Here is an 18,820-nt window from a genome sequence, read left to right as displayed (position 1 = left end):
TGATGATGATGATGGATGGCTGATTAACGTCCAGCGGGAAATTAATATGCATATTCAGGACGAGAAAATTTTAGTGTTTTATGAATATCAAGCAACAATTATTTTTGTTTAAATTGTTTCATATTTGCCATTTTTAGGCCTTTCATTAGTTACCATGTAGTATGGGGTTTGCTCATTTATGAAGGCCGTATGGTGACATATAGTTGTTAACTTCTACGTCATTTGTTCTGTGGTGGCGAGTTGTCTCATTGGCAATCATACCACTTATTTTCATAGTTTACTACAATGCCATGACTTAAACATTCCACTTATATCTGATTATGCATTCATTTGATTGACCACAAAGGATTTGTCGAAAATTAATAAGATGTTTTTTTTGGCAACATCAGTTCTGACTTCTATGATTTACAAACCTTGGATCTAATGAAAGTCAACAAAGTTTGAAGAGTAACATGTGTGTTTCTTTAATTTTTCTGATTACCCCAGGAGACAACAGAAAATGTTTTGGAGTTTTCGGTATAAACTTTCAACAGATAAGAAAAAGATTAATGTAAAGATTTTATTAAGCGAAATCAATAACCACATCTTTTAAGAGCATACATGCAGTAGGCAAATATATACTAAACCACCAGAGAAATGCTTTAATGTCTTTGGATTAAACAAATCTATATTATATAACTTTAAAAAAAAGATTAAAATTAGTGAAAATTTTGCTGCGAAAACACTTCTCTACATCCAGGTAACGCAAATGTTAATCTGTTGTTTTTATGTTTTATGGAATATCTATGCTTTTTGAAATTGTACCAATCCATTATGTTCGTCCCCTAAAATCTTCAAATCATTCGATTTAAGAAATTCCGCTCTATTTTCTACACCCCATCCTACGCCATTACCAACTGCAGGTTCACGTGACATGCTACATGGGAGACACAGAAATGTACTAAAAACATACAGCATTGCAGCAGTTTGGTAGCCTTGGTTCATTTTGTGATCAGAATGGACACATGGGTCTATTACAGATACAATACCATCATCCTTCAGAACCCGTCTGATATCTGAAATACTGAAATTCGGATTTGGAAGGTCATGCAGTACATCAACCAAAGTTATCCAATCGAATTTCTTCGTTCAAGATTCATCCATGTGGTCGTTTTCAAGTAAAACGAATTCGACATTTGGTATATTTTCTTTTGCCTTATTCTCCTTAGCCTTTTCAATGGAATTTCGATCGATATCTACGCCGTATACTTTGGCATTTGGTAAATATTCAGCTAATTTTATAGTTAAACTGCCTGGCCCACATCCGAAATCCAAAACATTGGTTATTGTATCTGTGTAAAGAAGAGCAACACTCATAAAGTAACCATTTTCGTGGAAAAGAAAATATTTCAATTTGATGATACAAATTTACATTTACATGACACATTTCATTTTATAACTAAGTTTAGCGTAGGAAACATGTAACCATGATCCCGTGTATTTGTTTTGTTACCATTGAATCACGTGACTTGTTCTGACATACATACACTCAGTAAGTTAGTATTTGGTAACCCCAATTAGGCTTGAAAAACCAAAATCTTTATGTTTTATTTATGACTTAGTGTTATTCGACAAATGCTTTTTGAAAGTCCAGTCTATTTCTTGTGTTTTGATATATCAGTTGTGTAAACATTTATCTTGTACCGGCAAATTTTCAAAGCAAGTATTTGTAAAACAAAGCATACAACAACTTTAGATCTATAATTTAAAACCTTGTTCCTTGTATCCGACCGGGAATAAGTTTTCTTTAATCCATTTACTGTCACATGATTGATTATCATGGTCCAACCACATCAACGTATCAAACTGGTTACTGTAATCATATCCTGAAATAATTCCATCAATTGTGTTACAGGCCTAGATATTAAATAAAACGGCTTGTTGTGTACAGCTTACTAAAAAATACTCCTTTCATTGGTAGCGAAACATATGGATAAGTTAGCTAGCGATAAAAATGAATCGGTAAGCTGACGGCTAAAACGGAGCAATAAATAAACGCTACTAAAAATAACAAGTATGCTTAAGATCAGGTGTTAGCCACGAAACTAACAAGCAATGGGCTACACACCAAAACGTATCAGTTAGCTAGCAATCAGTAAGCTAGTAACCAATGAATGGTCAGTAAGCCAATGGTTTAAACAGTGCAGTTTGCTTACAATCAGTAAGCTAATAGATTATTATATGTATCAGATAGCAAGCAATCAGTAAGCTACTAGATTATTATACGTATCAGATAGCTAAAAATCAGTAAGCTACTAGATTATTATACGTATCAGATAGCTAAAAATCAGTAAGCTAATAGATTATTAATGCGTATCAGATCGCTAGTAAGCTAATAGATTAGTATACGTATCAGTTTGCTTTCAATCAGTAAGCTAATAGATTATTATACGTATCAGTTTGCTTACAACCAGTAAGCTAATAGATTATTATACATATCAATTTGCTTACAATCAGTAAACTAATAGATTAGTTTACGTATCAGATAGCTAGCAATCAGTAAGCTACTAGATTATTATACGTATCAGATAGCTAAAAATCAGTAAGCTAATGACCATCAAGGATCAGTAAGCTAGTAACAATAACGGATGCTAGTGGTCAATATGCTTGTTTCCAATTAGGTTCAGAAGCTATTGATCAATATGCTGATGGTCAATAAGAATCAATCAGCTTACAATAAGTAAGCAAGTGACCAATACGAATTAGTTAGATAGCAAAACAAAGCTAGTGCTCACTAAGGTAGATAGCAATCAGTAAGCTAATATATATAGTCAATACGTTTTAGTTAGCTAACAATCAGTAAGATAAAGTAAACTAGTAGCCAATACGAATTATTTAGCTAGCGGGCAGTAAGCTAGTGACAACAAACGGATCTGTTAACTAACCATCAGTACTAATGACCATTTAGTAACAGTAAGCTAGGGGTCAGTACGCTATTGACATATACGGGTCTGAAACCTTACAATCAGGCACTAAGTTACTTATAAGGATAACGATTATTAAGGATCAGGAAGCTACCTATCTGTTAAGGATCAGTATGCTAACGTATATTAAGGATCAGTAACATAACGACGAGAAAGGATCAATAAGCTAACGAATATTAGGGATAAGTAAGCTTAAGGTTTGTAAGGAATCAGTAAGCTAACGACTATTGAAAGGATCAGTTAGCCTATGGTCTGTAAAGGATCAGTAAGCTTACGGTCTGTTAAGGATAAGTCTGTTAACGACTATTAGTAATCAGTATTCTAACGACTATTAAGAGTCAATAAGCTTACACTTTATTAAGGATTCGTACGCAAACGACTTTTGGGGATCAGTAAGCTTATTGTCTGTAAAGAGTCTTATGCAGATGAAACGCGCGTCTGTCGTATTAAATTATAATCCTGGTACCATTGATAACTATCTAAACCCCTGGGTCGGTGCCACTGCTGGTGTACGTTTCGTCCCCGAGGATATTACCAGCCCAGTAGTCAGCACTTCGAAATTCGGTGTTGACATGAATATCAAATGTATGGTCATTTTTATAAATTTCCTGTTTACAAAACTTTGAATATTTCGAAAACTTAAAGACTTTCTTATCCCATGCATAGAATACCTTAGCCATATTTGGCAATTATTTTTTGAATTTTAGGTCCTCAATGCTCTACAACTTTGTACCTTTTTGGCTATACAACTATTCTGATCTGATAATCACTGATGAGTCTGATGTAGACGAAACGCGCGTCTGGTGTATTATAATACGTAAGATTAGTAATCTAAAGGTCTGTAAGTGTACCGATTAATAAGGATCAAGATAAGTAAACATACGACCAGTTAGTGATCGAGCAATACGAATCAGTAAACTAGCGATCCGAACACTACATTGAGCTGTCAATGAGAAAACTGAGATATGATTGGTAAGGCAGAACGTATTACATGTATTATAAGTATAGAAATACACAATTGTTCAATCGCCCAGAATAAAAATACTAATGGTGTTTAAGATGCTATATGTATTAGCAGTCAATAAATATTAGTTCATTTTATTTTTATTATTGTTATTCAAGAAATTGTTCCATTGAGTTTTAGATGAGTAGACATATCGTAGGATTAAGAGCATATACAAGTATTAAGTAGAGAAAATAAAACAAACCATGTTTGGTGTACGTCAATGACAGAGTATTCCAAAAAGGAACAAAGTTTTAAAGGTAAAGTGGTATATAGCTTACCCTTCGGTCCGTCCTCTTTGAAACATTCTAATACTGAGGAGGTATTCGCAGCTAATTGTGGTAAAACACTGGCGAGTTTACTAGATTCTGTATGAGGTTTGCATGCTTCCGGTATAAAGTATTTATCATCGGATGAGATACTAACGTAACCAGCGGCTGACATACATCCTAACCATTCTCTGACATATCTAAGGGAAAAAAGAAAAGCAAATCCTTTGAAATACTATTTTTTTCTTGTGCTTCTGTTCCACAAGCGAAACTGACTGTGAAAATATATCTATAGATATAAAAAGATATGATATGAGTGCCAATAAGACACCTCTCCATATACGTCACAATTATTAAAAAGTAAACCATTTAAGGTCAAAGTACGACCTTCAACACGGAGCCTTGGCTCACACCGAACAGCAAGCTCTAAAAGGCCTCAAAATCATTAGTGTAAAACCATTCAAACAGAAAAACCAACGGTCTAATCTAAATTAAAAACGAATATATATTTAAGCAAAATGTAACGCTCGTTGGTCAATATAGAAGCCCCTCGATAGCTAAGTGGTCAAAGTAGTTCATTTATTGTAACACTAACTGTCCAAAACGAAGTTACGTTTTTTAATCACACACGCGGCAGGTACGTTCGACTCCAATCTTAATTGTCTAGAATTGCCAAAGGACGGTGGTTCTCTCCGGGCACGCCGATCTTTATTGACTAGAATTGCCAGTTTTCTTGACAAAGGACGGTGGATCTTTCCGGACACGCTACCAGTTTTCTTGACAAAGGACGGTGATTCTCTCCGGGCACGCCGATCTGTATTGACTAGAATTGCCAGTTTTCTTTACAAAGGACGGTGGTTTTCTCTGAGCACGCCGATCTTTATTGACTAGAATTGCCAGATTTATTGACAAAGGACGGTGGTTCTCTCCAGGCACGCCGATTTTTATTGAATAGAATTGCCAGTTTTCTTGACAAAGAACGGTGGTTCTCTCCGAGCACGCCGATCTTTATTGACTAAAATTGCCAGTATCCTAGACAAAGGACGGTGGCTCTCTCCGGGCACGCCGTTTTTAATTGGCTGACTAGAATTGCCAGTTTTCTTGACAAAGGACGGTGGTTCTCTCCGGGCACGCCGATCTTTATTGACTAGAATTGCCAGTTTTTTTTACAAAGAATGGTGGTTCTCTCCGGACACGCCCATTTTTATTGACTAGAATTGCCAGTTTTCTTGACAAAGAACGGTGGTTCTCTCCGGGCACTACGATTTGTATTGACTAGAATTGCCAGTTTTCTTCCCAAAGGACGGTGGTTCTCTCCAGGCACGCCTATTTTTATTGACTAGAATTGCAAGTTTTTTTGACAAAGGACGGTGGTTCTCTCCGGGGACTACGATTTTTATTGACTAGAATTGCCAGTTTTCTTGACAAAGGACGGTGGTTCTATCCGGGCAGGCCGATCTTTATTGACTAGAATTTCCAGGTTTCTTGCTAAAAGACGGTTGTTTTTTCCGGGTACTCCCATCTCTATCCATCAATAAATTATCGACTCTGTGTTAAAGCAAAAAGTGATGAAAGTGGCGTTAAGCACAATATAATCAATCAATCAATCAAATCTTTTACAAACTGTCTTTTGTATGATACAGTAAATGAATGAAGCATGTTCTCTTTGCTAGGAAGTCATATACTTTTTCATTGAAGAATATAGGAGCTAAATTCGCACAAAATGTCTTTAATTCATTAGTTAAATCAATAGCCTTATATAATTCAGATGTAACATGTTTGGATACCTATATAACATATTCTAGAGCCAAAAAAGAGCAAATTATTTAGAAAAACACTTGACCCTTTTTATTTCATTGATAAAAAAACTTTTGAAAAGTTACACCTACCGTTTTGTAAATATGCATTGGGTTTTCAAACTACATGAAATTATTTCATTCTTTTAATGAATAAGAATGCATGTACACACTTTACACTTACAACGATATTGATAAAATTACATTATGCTCAACCAAAGGCAACACATTCAGGTAAATAAACTTTGATCCTTTCAAAAGTGAGTACAGAGGACTCTTAAAATATTTATTTTCATTATATATGTAAATGATCTTGTTGATATTGTTTGTTTTTATTTTGTTATGTTGTGTTGCATGCTATAAATGTAAAACGTAATGGCAATACAGATTTGAATTGAATTGATATAACGTATAAACAATTGCTGATTTTACCCTTAATATCAATGAAATATTTGCCATCACATATAATTATGTAATATTTGTGTAAGCATAAATACCTTTCAAAATGCATGCATATATGTTTGAATGAAATAAGTTAAAACTTTATAAATTACGAGCGCCCAAAGTGATTTTGCACTTTTACCTTCATTAGGGACACTCAAACACAAACATTTAAATACCAGGGAAGTTCAAACACATAGAAACTCTAGAGGCCAAAATAGACAACAAAAGAATAACAGTATTCATCTATGTCAACTCTGCCAGAGATGTAATGGGACTGTTTTTAAGTTCGTGAGACAGGACTTGTTATTGGTAAAGTAAAATCTACGATATATCATGTATTTTCCTACCTTTCTTTCAATTTGCATGATACAGCGAGCTCTGTTGGTGAAACTGGGGAAGTAAATTCATTCAGCGAACCAAAGAGTCCTAGTTTATAACCTATTGCTATTTCTAAAGCAATAAAACCATTCGTCACAGTTGAAGAAAATCTATCTGCATATTCCTCAGGTTCCAGTATGTGACTTCTACGTAATAAACAGACAGTATTGAGAAAAAAAAAGGAATTTGAACCAGTACGAATAATAATTGTATAACGACTTTATGATTTTTTATTTTTACCGACACCATTATGAGTTAGTTGTTCGCGAATAAGTTCCAACAGTCGTAACCACTATCCTGTCCACTTTTTCTTGAATCTGACATCACCGAACGAAACTTATATCCTTTTGATTTGTACTTACCGAAGAAATACAAATGCTGACGAGTGTCACGTATGGTGTAGGATAGATGGTATGCTTTCCCTTTTTTATTTTATTTTTATTTTATTTTATTTTTAGGAGGGGGTCAGCCCTTAGTTTTCAAAGTATATGTACATATTTTTTTTATATCTTTTCGTCAAGTGCAATGGTTTTGACTGTCCTTCGAAATTTGAATTTTAATTATTCCTTGATTATCCCCGATCTCCTTCTTTCCCAAAGGAATATCTTCACGTATCATATAAGTTTTGTGTCCATGTCTTTACTTTAAGTTAGATAATGCTCACTTCAAAACACTTTAGTTTGATTTATGACGTAAAGTCAAATATACTTTAATTGCTGCTTGTTCTTAATAATTTATTTAGTTTGTTATCTAATGCATAATGGGTTTCTTTCAGTACATGATAAATTTTGCCCACGCCAATATTTGTGTGTTCAATTAAATACAATGCACAAGGTTATTAAACGCATATAATGGAACAGAGAGAATATTTTAGTGTCCTATAGCGAATAATTACCGACGTCGAAATCACCTGATATATGTTATATTCATTTGGTTATTGTAATTCGGTTATTATAGTGGCATTAGCTGTCAAATTCATGTTCACCGATTTGACTCAAAAATTATTTGATTTATAACATCGTAAACGTACATTCAAATAATAAATAGTCTAACATAAACAATTAACGATGCACGGACTGGATAATATGTATCAGCATTTCGTGTCTCTTTTAGTCTAGACGCCATAAATTATCGAGGTGACTTCCGAAGACTGCCGACGGTCAATAACCCGATATAAAAATAAACATAGATATAAGTAGATAGCTCATTCGTGCAATTAGATTTGTTAGGTCTATTTGATATCATATTATAGGTTTTAAAATATGTTAATAACCAGTTTTACCTGTATAAGAATGAGTTTTTGTAGATCGAATCAGTAAATCAAATGGTTTTCCCTTGTTTCGTTTCAAATGTTGGCATTCTTTTCTTGTAAATATCTGAACATGACAAAATCATGTATTACTCATCTCTAGGTGAGGTGTTCAATTTCAGTTCACATGAATACGGATTTAATGAGGTCGAATTATTCACTTGGAAGTGAATAATTCATTAGTTATGTATCTTTGCCATTTTTGACGAAAGATCACGAAACTGAAACAAACTGGCTGCTAAAAACGAATTACCATTTTACGATTTCACTTTTATAAATGATTGACTCCAAAAAATCATATTTTATTATTTTTTATACCTCGTAGCTAATGCCCCTTTATAAATGGACTCTCCTTGCTTTTATATGGCAAATAATGATTAAACCCGTTTCATTAGGAAAACAATTTTCGATATTTTCTTTTCCGATATATTTTTTAACTACACTATGCAGTTATATTGTATATGTTAGCGGCTATAAGTGAAATTATGCATTAAGTTAACTCATAGGCAATAAGCTAACGCCAAGGAAGTAAGTCAATTGCCTAAATGATGTTCGACCTAATTCTTAAATCCGAGGATTTTAGCTAAAATCTGGGAAAATCTGTCCAGGCATTAACCTAAATGCCTAAAATGTAAATGCAAGTGAATACAAAGACATGTATTCAAAGTTTAAAAAATTCATTTGATATATTATAACATGATAAAAACTGAAGTTTGAAAAGTCAACTACCTAAAAGAAATTCACAAGTTCTGGCCACTTTAGTTTTAACTCGGATATAACCAAAAGTCTAAATTCACAACCATTGTCACTTTGCAGTTGATGGGGCGCACCAAAGGTTTTCAAAACATCAATTAAATCGAAAGTCAACTCTGAAGCACATTTGGACTCGAGAGCTATATGTTACAAACTTTTGTTAGGTGGTTTTCCAAATTTATAGTTTCCATCTGGGTTTAATTGGAAATCCATTAGATTAACCTGTCCTCTACTTTTCAATTCTTTGGATAAAATGGGTTCATTACTACACCCTTCCATAGATATTTTTTCTTCATGTTACAATTTTCATTTGACCAGTGAAGTGCGAATTTATTTCAAATAATTTTCAGATAGAATCATCAATCCTCCTCCTTTCATTAGAAACAATCACTTGTTTGAAACATATTTTTTTGAAATTCCACAAAGGTATACTTATAAAATTAATTCTGTGAAGAATATGGAAAATACAAAAATTTTAAGATATGTTAAATTAATATAATTTAAAACTTTTGAATATATAATAAACAATACTTTACATCCAGATTATTTTACCAAATTTACATTCATTTGGAAGATAAAGCAAAAATCACAAAGTTCTGATTGCCTGAAATGATTTTTGGCAGAAGGCTGAATAATTAACACCTTATTTCAAAAAATAAGATTAATGCTTGAAATTTTCAGGCAATAACTTATAACTTGGCGTAAGCTTATTGTCTCGGATTTAAACTTAATGCCTCATTTTACTTATTTCCGCTCACATATATATTTCATTTAAAGCAAAAGGTGTGTGGATTTTAACAAATATAGTTTACAAACATGTATTCTTAACCTTGGCCATACATGTATAAGGGCTTTGTAAATATTTGTATCAGAAAACGATTGGAGTTTATAGAAGAGAGAAAAATTGGTAAATAGTTAAGGAAAAAGAAGAATTTAGAATAATCGGCAAGTAGTGCAGATTAAATACCCCAAAAAAGAAAAATAATAGAGAATAAACGAATGTTTTAACATATAAAAGAATAGAAAATAATGGTCAGATTAAATAACGAACAGAGAAAAAGGAAATAAAAACCCCTATCCAGAACCTTATGTTAGATTAGATATATCTGAAATGTCGTTTTAATTCCTTATCTCTGATCTATAAAAAAATCATTCGAAATGAGCTATACGTGTAAACAGTAAAGTTATATAATCTCGATAAATTTCTGTTCTGACGAAACTCATGTTACGTAATGTTATAGTAGTATTATAAATGAGCAGCTGTGATATAATCAACTCCAATGAACTACACACCATCGATCCAACAAAAAATATGGTAAGAATAGTGTGTGAATAGAGACGTCTTTATCCTAAGTCATATATCGTCGCTAAGTCATATTCCTCTGAAATCTCGCCGACTTTTGTTTTTATTTGAAAGGCAATGCGCGTTGAATAATTGAGATAAAGCATTTAAAACCAAACACGAAAAAACCTTTTTCGCACGTTTTCTTTATTCCCAAATGAAACGTTTAAAATGAACTAAATGTACTGCCATTTATTAAAATACAAAAAGGAGATATTGAATGATTGCGAATGGGACAACAATCCAACAAAGATCAAAGGACAAGGATGTTAACAACAACAGGTCACGGTACGACGTAACAGGTCACGGTACGACCTATAACACAGTGAACAAAACCAAAGGACAAAGATTTTAACAACAACAGGTCACGGTACGACCTAACAGGTCACGGTACGACCTATAACACAGTGAACAAAACCAAAGGACAAAGATGTTAACAACAACAGGTCACGGTACGACTTATAACACAGTGAACAAAACCAAAGGACAAAGATGTTAACAACAACAGGTCACGGTACGACCTAACAGGTCACGGTACGACCTATAACACAGTGAGCAAAACCAAAGGACAAAGATGTTAACAACAACAGGTCACGGTACGACCTATAACACAGTGAACAAAACCAAAGGACAAAGATGTTAACAACAACAGGTCACGGTACGACCTATAACACAGTGAACAAAACCAAAGGACAAAAATGTTAACAACAACAGGTCACGGTACGACCTAACAGGTCACGGTACGACTTATAACACAGTGAACAAAACCAAATGACAAATATGTTAACAACAACAGGTCACGGTACGACCTAACAGGTCACGGTACGACCTATAACACAGTGAACAAAACCAAAGGACAAAGATGTTAACAACAACAGGTCACGGTACGACCTATAACACAGTGTGCAAAACCAAAGGACAAAGATGTTAACAACAACAGGTCACGGTACGACCTAACAGGTCACGGTACGACCTATAACACAGTGAACAAAATCAAAAGACAAAGATGTTAACAACAACAGGTCACGGAGCGACCTAACAGGTCACGGTACGACCTATAACACAGTGAACAAAACCAAAGGACAAAGATGTTAACAACAACAGATCACGGTACGACCTAACAGGTCACGGTACGACTTATAACACAGTGAACAAAACCAAAGGACAAAGATGTTAACAACAACAGGTCACGGTACGACCTAACAGGTCACGGTACGACCTATAACATAGTGAACAAAACCAAAGGACAAAGATGTTAACAACAACAGGTCACGGTACGACCTATAACACAGTGAGCAAAACAAAAGGACAAAGATGTTAACAACAACAGGTCACGGTACGACCTAACAGGTCACGGTACGACTTATAACACAGTGAGCAAAACCAAAGGACAAAGATGTTAACAACAACAGGTCACGGTACGACTTATAACACAGTGAACAAAACCAAAGGACACAGATGTTAACAACAACAGGTCACGGTACGACCTAACAGGTCACGGTACGACCTATAAGACAGTGAGCAAAACCAAAGGACAAGGATGTTAACAACAGGTCACGGTACGACCTAACAGGTCACGGTACGACCTATAACACAGTGAACAAAACCAAAGGACAAAGATGTTAACAACAACAGGTCACGGTACGACCTAACAGGTCACGGTACGACCTATAACACAGTGAGCAAAACCAAAGGACAAAGATGTTAACAAAAACAGGTCACGGTACGACCTATAACATAGTGAGTAAAACCAAAAGACAAAGATGTTAACAACAACAGGTCACGGTACGACCTATAACACAGTGAGCAAAACCAAAGGACAAAGATGTTTACAACAACAGGTCACGGTACGACCTAACAGGTCACGGTACGACTTATAACACAGTGAGCAAAACCAAAGGACAAAGATGTTAACAACAACAGGTCACGGTACGACCTATAACACAGTGAGCAAAACAAAAGGACAAAGATGTTAACAACAACAGGTCACGGTACGACCTATAACACAGTGAGCAAAACCAAAGGACAAAGATGTTAACAACAACAGGTCACGGTACGACCTATAACACAGTGAGCAAAACCAAAGGACAAAGATGTTAACAACAACAGGTCACGGTACGACCTATAACACAGTGAGCTAAACTCATATTGTAAAATCAGCATAAAAGTTACAGGGATGACAATGTGTGTATTCTTTGTTTGATAAAAGAACATTTCATGAACATTTGCATGTTTTGTTCTAAATGATGAAAGTATTTTAAACTTACTGAAATCTTCATCACTTTAAATAAACAAAAATAAGAAAAGTTATATAATAAGATAAAAAACGGTAACAATTATTTTGATAACCGTACGGTTCTGATACATCAGAACTGATATTATATTCATTATATTAGGTAGTTCATGTAAAATATGAAAATTCTTCATTCTGAAAAATATTTTAAAGAAATTTTAACATCAAATGGACAAATATGCAGAATATTTACCTGTAACTTGAAACTTTTGTTCTAGATGATAACATCTTCCAGAAGAATTGCCACACGAAAAAAATGGTGGTTTTTGATGAACTAGACTGGCTGGTGTATATTGCACATCTGGCAATGGGGCCCTGTGAGGGAGATGAAACATTTGACAAACAAATGTGTTTCTATTCATACAGAAAATCAATCGGTGATTTAAACATTATGACATAATAAAAATTATAAACATTAAGCATATTTTAAAATATAATACTGGTTGTTATTTCTGAAATATTGGTTCAGGACTATCACATCTCTCCTTTTTTATTTGACACAAGCAATTATTTACAGTATATAATCTGAAAATATAATAAACGTACTAAACAAATTATAAATAGTTATTTTCATTTCAAGTATTGGGCGCAAGCTGCTTTTTGTGGACAGTGAGGCCTCGTATCCTACTCTAATAAAAATAGTCAATGCGTACCAATTCGCTTCTTACACATATTTTAGTTTAAAAGTGTCGAATTTTTACAGAACAAAGGTAAAAACTCCCCTGCAAAAAGTTAAACTGATATTGCTTCGGTTATTTAATTTAGACGCATAATTGTCATAAAGCTTCCAAATTTCTACATCATTCGGCTTTCACATTTAAGGCTATTGTCATTCTTGATAAAAATATGTAAAAATGTCACGACAGACGCAACATATTAAATACATGTTATCAATAAAAGACAAAAATATTGGATTAATTGTCAAATGTCGAAGTCATATGACACGGCTTTTTAGTGATTATAATGTTGAGGTACCATTGCATTCAACATATTAAAACCAATTCCTCTGTTATAATTCTTATTACAAATCCTTAACGAACCATCACTGTCAACCCAAATCATTTCGTTTATATTCGTTAGCATCAATATTAAATTTTCTAAATAAGAATATGTATGTACTAAGTCGGAAATATGACAGTTGTATTTCATTCGTTTAGTGTGTTTAATATGTTTATTTTGCCATTTGATAAAAGACTTTTCGCTAGGATTTTTCATTGGAGTTCGTCTGGGTTTTTTTGGTTTTTTTTGTTGCTATTTCATTACATAACTGTTCCACTCGATTTATGATTTACAAAGTTTTTGTAACGATTACAACTCCATCATCTCAGAAAATTCAATTAGTGAATTGCAAATTTCAAATGAGTTTGTTTCTCGTATTCAAATGGATTTGGATAGTGTTCAAAATATATCTCTATTAGAAATGAAATTTCCAACTGTAACACAAATGTTTGTCGTATATTGCTATCAATCAATTTCCTTGAAAGCCAAAAAAAAAACATCATGTCATTTATCTGGTTCTGCAATAACATCATGTGGCAATAAAACATATCATATATATTCTCAGAAAGTAAAACAGAATACACAATCACGTATGCAAAACGTTATTATATCAAATCGTCAGATTCCGTGATGTTTTTACGTACATAGTTATATGGCAGTTCAATAGATTTCAAGGCTTAAGTCTAGTGCTACAATACGGATTTACGAGTGGGTTTTTGAAAGGTGCTTAATCAAATCCAGATTAAGATGTAAATAATGTATGTCTAAGCTTCTCACGTCATAAGAAAAATAATTGCATGGAAGAATTTTATGAACAACATTTATATTAGTTCATTCCGAAGGTCATGCCATGTTTATTGTCCTTAAAAAAGGTTCCGAAGTACTCTTAAAACTAACAGTTATATATTTTTATTTTTCATATGATGAAGACATAATATTTCAATCAGTTTAATTGAAGCCTAGGGCGGGTATGTCTATAACTGATAGAAGTCCTTTATTCATGTATGTATCATTGTCATTTTGCTCAGTTTCCTTTGTTAACTATTCTGACAGCCGGCTCGGATATCTTTTTAACTGCTTTTTTTTTATTTGTGTTTATTGATTTAGAATATGCAGAACTGTTTTGACAAAGACATTAAGCACTGTAACAATATATATATCTGTGTCACTTCATTACGATGACTTGCTAATTCTACAAGATCTGTTACCAAATGAACAATACAATTAGAATGGAAATAGGTAATACGTCAAAGAGACAAAACCCCAAACAAAGAGAAGACAACAGCCGAAGGTCACCAATGGTTCTTTCAACGATGCGAGAAAATACTGCACCCGGAGGTGGTCATCAGCTGGCCCTTAAATAAAATTGCGTACTAGATCAGTGAAAATGGACTTCATAACATATTTTAAAATGAACAAAAATAAATTAAAAGAAAACATTCAAGACTAACAAAGGCCAAAGACTCCTGATTTGGGATAGGCGCGAAATGCGGCGGTGTTAAACATGATCTCGTGAGATCTCAACCCTCCTCCTATACACCTAGCATATGTAGAATAAAGAAACACATAGCAATACAGGCTAATAATAAAGAAGAATAAAGTACTTATATCAGTGAATGACATCTATATACACCAATTAAACTGATTAAGATAGTATGTCTCCATCAAATGAAAATCCCTCCCTCCCGTTAGGGTTTTAGTATCATACTGTCATAAAATACATGAGAAGAACATAACCCATATGATGCCAATAACTTGTTTTAGAATAAATGTGTTTAATTTCCAATCATTTTACAAAACAGTAATAGACAATGTCTGTTACGCAGCCGACATCCTCTGTAATGCATTCTTCATATTAGTTCTTCCAATAGATATATTTTATAAATGATAAAATATTGGTATGTCCGGCTACAAAGCACTATACAGGATAGTTGTAAATAACAGATCGGTAAGGCTATTTGCACTCAGTACTATGACAGTCTGAAGTACCTTCCAAATATAGCTTAATCATGATGTCAGATACGTTTTCCCCTTAGTACATTGTAGGTCATGTTTTTTTATAAAATAAATGGTTTTAAAATATTCATCCTGTTTCAAGATAAAACTCATTTAAATTCAATTAACTCTTTTATTACCAATCTTGCAATATTTACATGTATAAAACGATAATGGAAAGTATACAAAACGTTATTTATAGCGGATATTCATCTTCCATTCAAATTGAAGAGTTAGTAAACCGATTTGTATAGTCCTGTTTAAAAATGAAAATAGTAGTTTTTAATACAGCGAAAAATAATAACACATCAATTTGAATACAATGGATAAGTTTTGTATGCAAAAAAAAGTGTTTTAGTTTAAGAACAGTAGTGAGTTAAATACATCAAACGTACTTTTTGAAATTATCAGTGAGAACGATTTTTATTGTACTTTCATTTCTGAATATTATGATTTTTGCCAAGATAATTCTTTAATTGTTTGATTTTTTATGGTGTTTTCAGTTTGTCTTTGATAAATGGGTTTGTATATCCCTGATGTGTATTCCGCCTCTTTCTTATACTGTATATCGTAGTTCCTTTCGTGCAAATAGTATACTATTCTAGCATTTTTAACTTCACTAGGTTAACTAAATATTGCATGGAAAATGGTTTTAGGTCAGAAAGTTAAAACCTAAACATGTTGACTTACAAATTGAAATACATTGCGGTCTATATTGCCAATCTCTTTTCTTAAAAGCTGTTGTCTTCATAATATGACAAGTAAGAATCTCCAAACCTCTTCTAATAAAGGAATGCCGTGCATTTTTGATAGATACAGAAAATGCAACTAACATAATTACTAAATATGACTGCTTTTAGACCCAAAATCGGTAACACAAAGTACCACAATAATTTTATTGAATAATTACCAACATGCACTGATATTTCATTTAGGTGTATTTTAAATACCAGTAAAGGACTAAAAAAAGTCTTAAACTTTGGGTAAACTGAAAAGCATTTCGATATGCAGTTACAGGATTTTCCCTTTTCTGCGGTTTTTATTCTCTGTTTTTCCGTACCAGTTTTTAAATTAACCTGAAGTAATTTGTTGCTTTTAGCAAACTAGGTACTATCTATAGGAAGAATAATTTGAACATTTAACCAGCCTTATTGGGTGATATCCGATTAATATGTCGTTTGTTGTATTTTTTGTCATTTTGCTGTCGTTAAATTTGTTATACATTTTATCAAGTTTAGGCCTAGCAAATGGGTTCAAACATTTTCGAAGGCCGTCAATGGTATAAACGTTTACAATCTATAAGCGCGCGTATGGTGTATTAGATTGTAGGCCTGGTACCTGTTATAACAAATAGCATGTCGAGATGTCCTGCTTTACTGTTTATTTGCGTATTTCTCTGTCCGTTATGTTTTTGCATTTATTTGTTCTGTAGGTCTGTCGTGTAATGTTATCATTTTAGTGTTATATCTAACAATGCCATAAAAGCAGGCGATTTGGCTAGCACCAAAACCAGGTTCAACCCACTTTTTTTTTATAAAAAATTCCTGTACCAAGTCAGTTGTTATATTTTCTGTACTTGTTGCATTGTCGTTTTGGTTTTTTTGTTGCACTTCAGTTTTTCTATTGTTTCGTTTTTTCCTCTTTATAGTTGATGCGTTTACCTCAGTTTTAGTTTGTAACCCAGATTTGTTGTCTCTCAATCGCTTTATGACTTTCGAACAGCGGCATACTACGGTTGCCTTTACTAAGACTCTGGTAGATTCTTACTTTATCGACAAATCACACGGCAACTCTTTTTGCTAAAACAATAAATGAAACTATGACGTACATGTATAATGATATTGGAACGCAAAAACTTTATACGCATCACGTCAGAACAAATCAGAGAACACCGTTATCATTTATCATTTGAATATACATTGTCTGTTTACGCATTGGCTAAAAGAATAAGAAATTCTCTTTCCGTATTACGTTATATCTACCGCGGCTAAAATCACGAGAGGTTGTTTTAGATTTGGAACAGCGTCCATCTTCATAAATATAGATATATCATGGAAACGTCAGTGGCGTAGGTTTATGACGTCAAGTAAATTCCCATTTGTTTTCGTTTTTCTCCTTGTTTTCAGTGTACTACTCATTTCTGCTATTGTTTTGGTGTATTTGATTTAAGAAGACTTTATTGAGTTTTTCAACTTATGAAGAACAATAACTGCAAAAGATCATCATATATTTAATAAATAATTCATGGAAGCCATAGATTTGTTGGAAATTTACACATGGCCTGGGCCGTGATAGTCGAATTTTATCCTGAGCGTTAGCGAGGGATAAAATTAACGAATATCACGGCCCAGGCCATGTGTAAATTTCCAACAAATCTATGGCTTCCATGAATTATTCCGATTCTAATAGGACAAATACGATCATTAAAAAACTGAAGCGATGATGGGTATACCGTGTGTGTGGATGTTCTATTTTACCCACTGTTCGATAAATATAAAACAAATCTAATAAACCTGCATGAATGATTTCTTAACTAACCGCTAGAAAAAAAATGTGATTACTTTATTTACTTCTCAGTAAACCCAACATTTGAAATTTTAAATTTACATTTTTTATCGTAAGCTACCGTCAAATTCACTGTTGACATGTTGTAACCAAGGAGCCGCCATGTTGACTTGCTGAAATCAGTAAATGCGCGAATAATGCAATACAACAGAAAACAAGCAACACCTACCTCAAAACTTTATTCTAATGCAATTGTATCCGAGTTTAGAAGGTAAACGCAATAAAAAAAACCTTCAGCGTTGACGTTTTCATTCGTATGACGTCATGTTTTGAAATGACGTTAATGCGCCAAAATCATTACTGGAATTTCGCGGAATTTTAATTTATTTTGTTTTTGTCCATTTTTCCGTTCTCTAATGTGTAAATTCCTTTTGTTATGCGTCAGAATCAGAATAAATGTTCTGTAAGGTTTTATTCAATTGTAATTGTTAACACAGCGAAATCCACAACCGTTTACACACAGGTTACGATACATGTGGATTTACGTGGGAGGCATATTTAAACAGCCATTTGTTTACATCTTGGAGTCTGCGCTAAGTATAGATATATCGAGAATTTTATCACGGTGTTGTTTACAAAGCGAAAGAAGCACGTCATATTATAATTAGTATGAACACAGGGGGAAGATTTTCAAGTATCTTCAAGAAATACTAGAAAATGAAGAAAGTTAAGATTAAAAAACAATTGTTGACTTTTGATTTCAGTTAATAC

At 33.5% G+C, this 18,820-nt stretch overlaps 1 protein-coding gene across 1 annotated transcript; it reads right to left on the bottom strand.

Moving 5' to 3' along the window:
* Nucleotides 1-545: 545 nt before the first annotated feature.
* LOC139495889 (S-adenosylmethionine-dependent methyltransferase Rv2258c-like) lies at nt 546-13,002 on the bottom strand. Its single transcript, XM_071284292.1, has 5 exons — nt 12,744-13,002; nt 6,823-6,999; nt 4,248-4,435; nt 1,752-1,865; nt 546-1,331 (listed from the first exon to the last, which is right to left on the bottom strand). The coding sequence occupies exons 1-5, from the start codon at nt 12,776-12,778 to the stop codon at nt 1,129-1,131; spliced, it is 717 nt and encodes a 238-aa protein (XP_071140393.1). The 5' UTR covers nt 12,779-13,002; the 3' UTR covers nt 546-1,128.
* Nucleotides 13,003-18,820: the final 5,818 nt, after the last annotated feature.

This window comes from Mytilus edulis, chromosome 11 (genome assembly GCF_963676685.1).
Source record: "Mytilus edulis chromosome 11, xbMytEdul2.2, whole genome shotgun sequence".
NCBI classification, from domain to species: Eukaryota; Metazoa; Mollusca; class Bivalvia; order Mytilida; family Mytilidae; genus Mytilus; species Mytilus edulis.
This window is presented reverse-complemented; position numbering and strand designations above follow the sequence as displayed.

Bases quoted from the DNA above. Each gene is read 5' to 3' on its own strand.
- LOC139495889 (XM_071284292.1), bottom strand. From the start codon at position 12,778: ATGTTATCATCTAGAACAAAAGTTTCAAGTTACAG. The intron at 7,000-12,743 runs GTAAATATTCTG...TTTATTACGTAG, and splicing joins ACAAAAGTTTCAAGTTACAG to AAGTCACATACTGGAACCTG. The intron at 4,436-6,822 runs GTAGGAAAATAC...TTTTTCCCTTAG, and splicing joins TCATGCAAATTGAAAGAAAG to ATATGTCAGAGAATGGTTAG.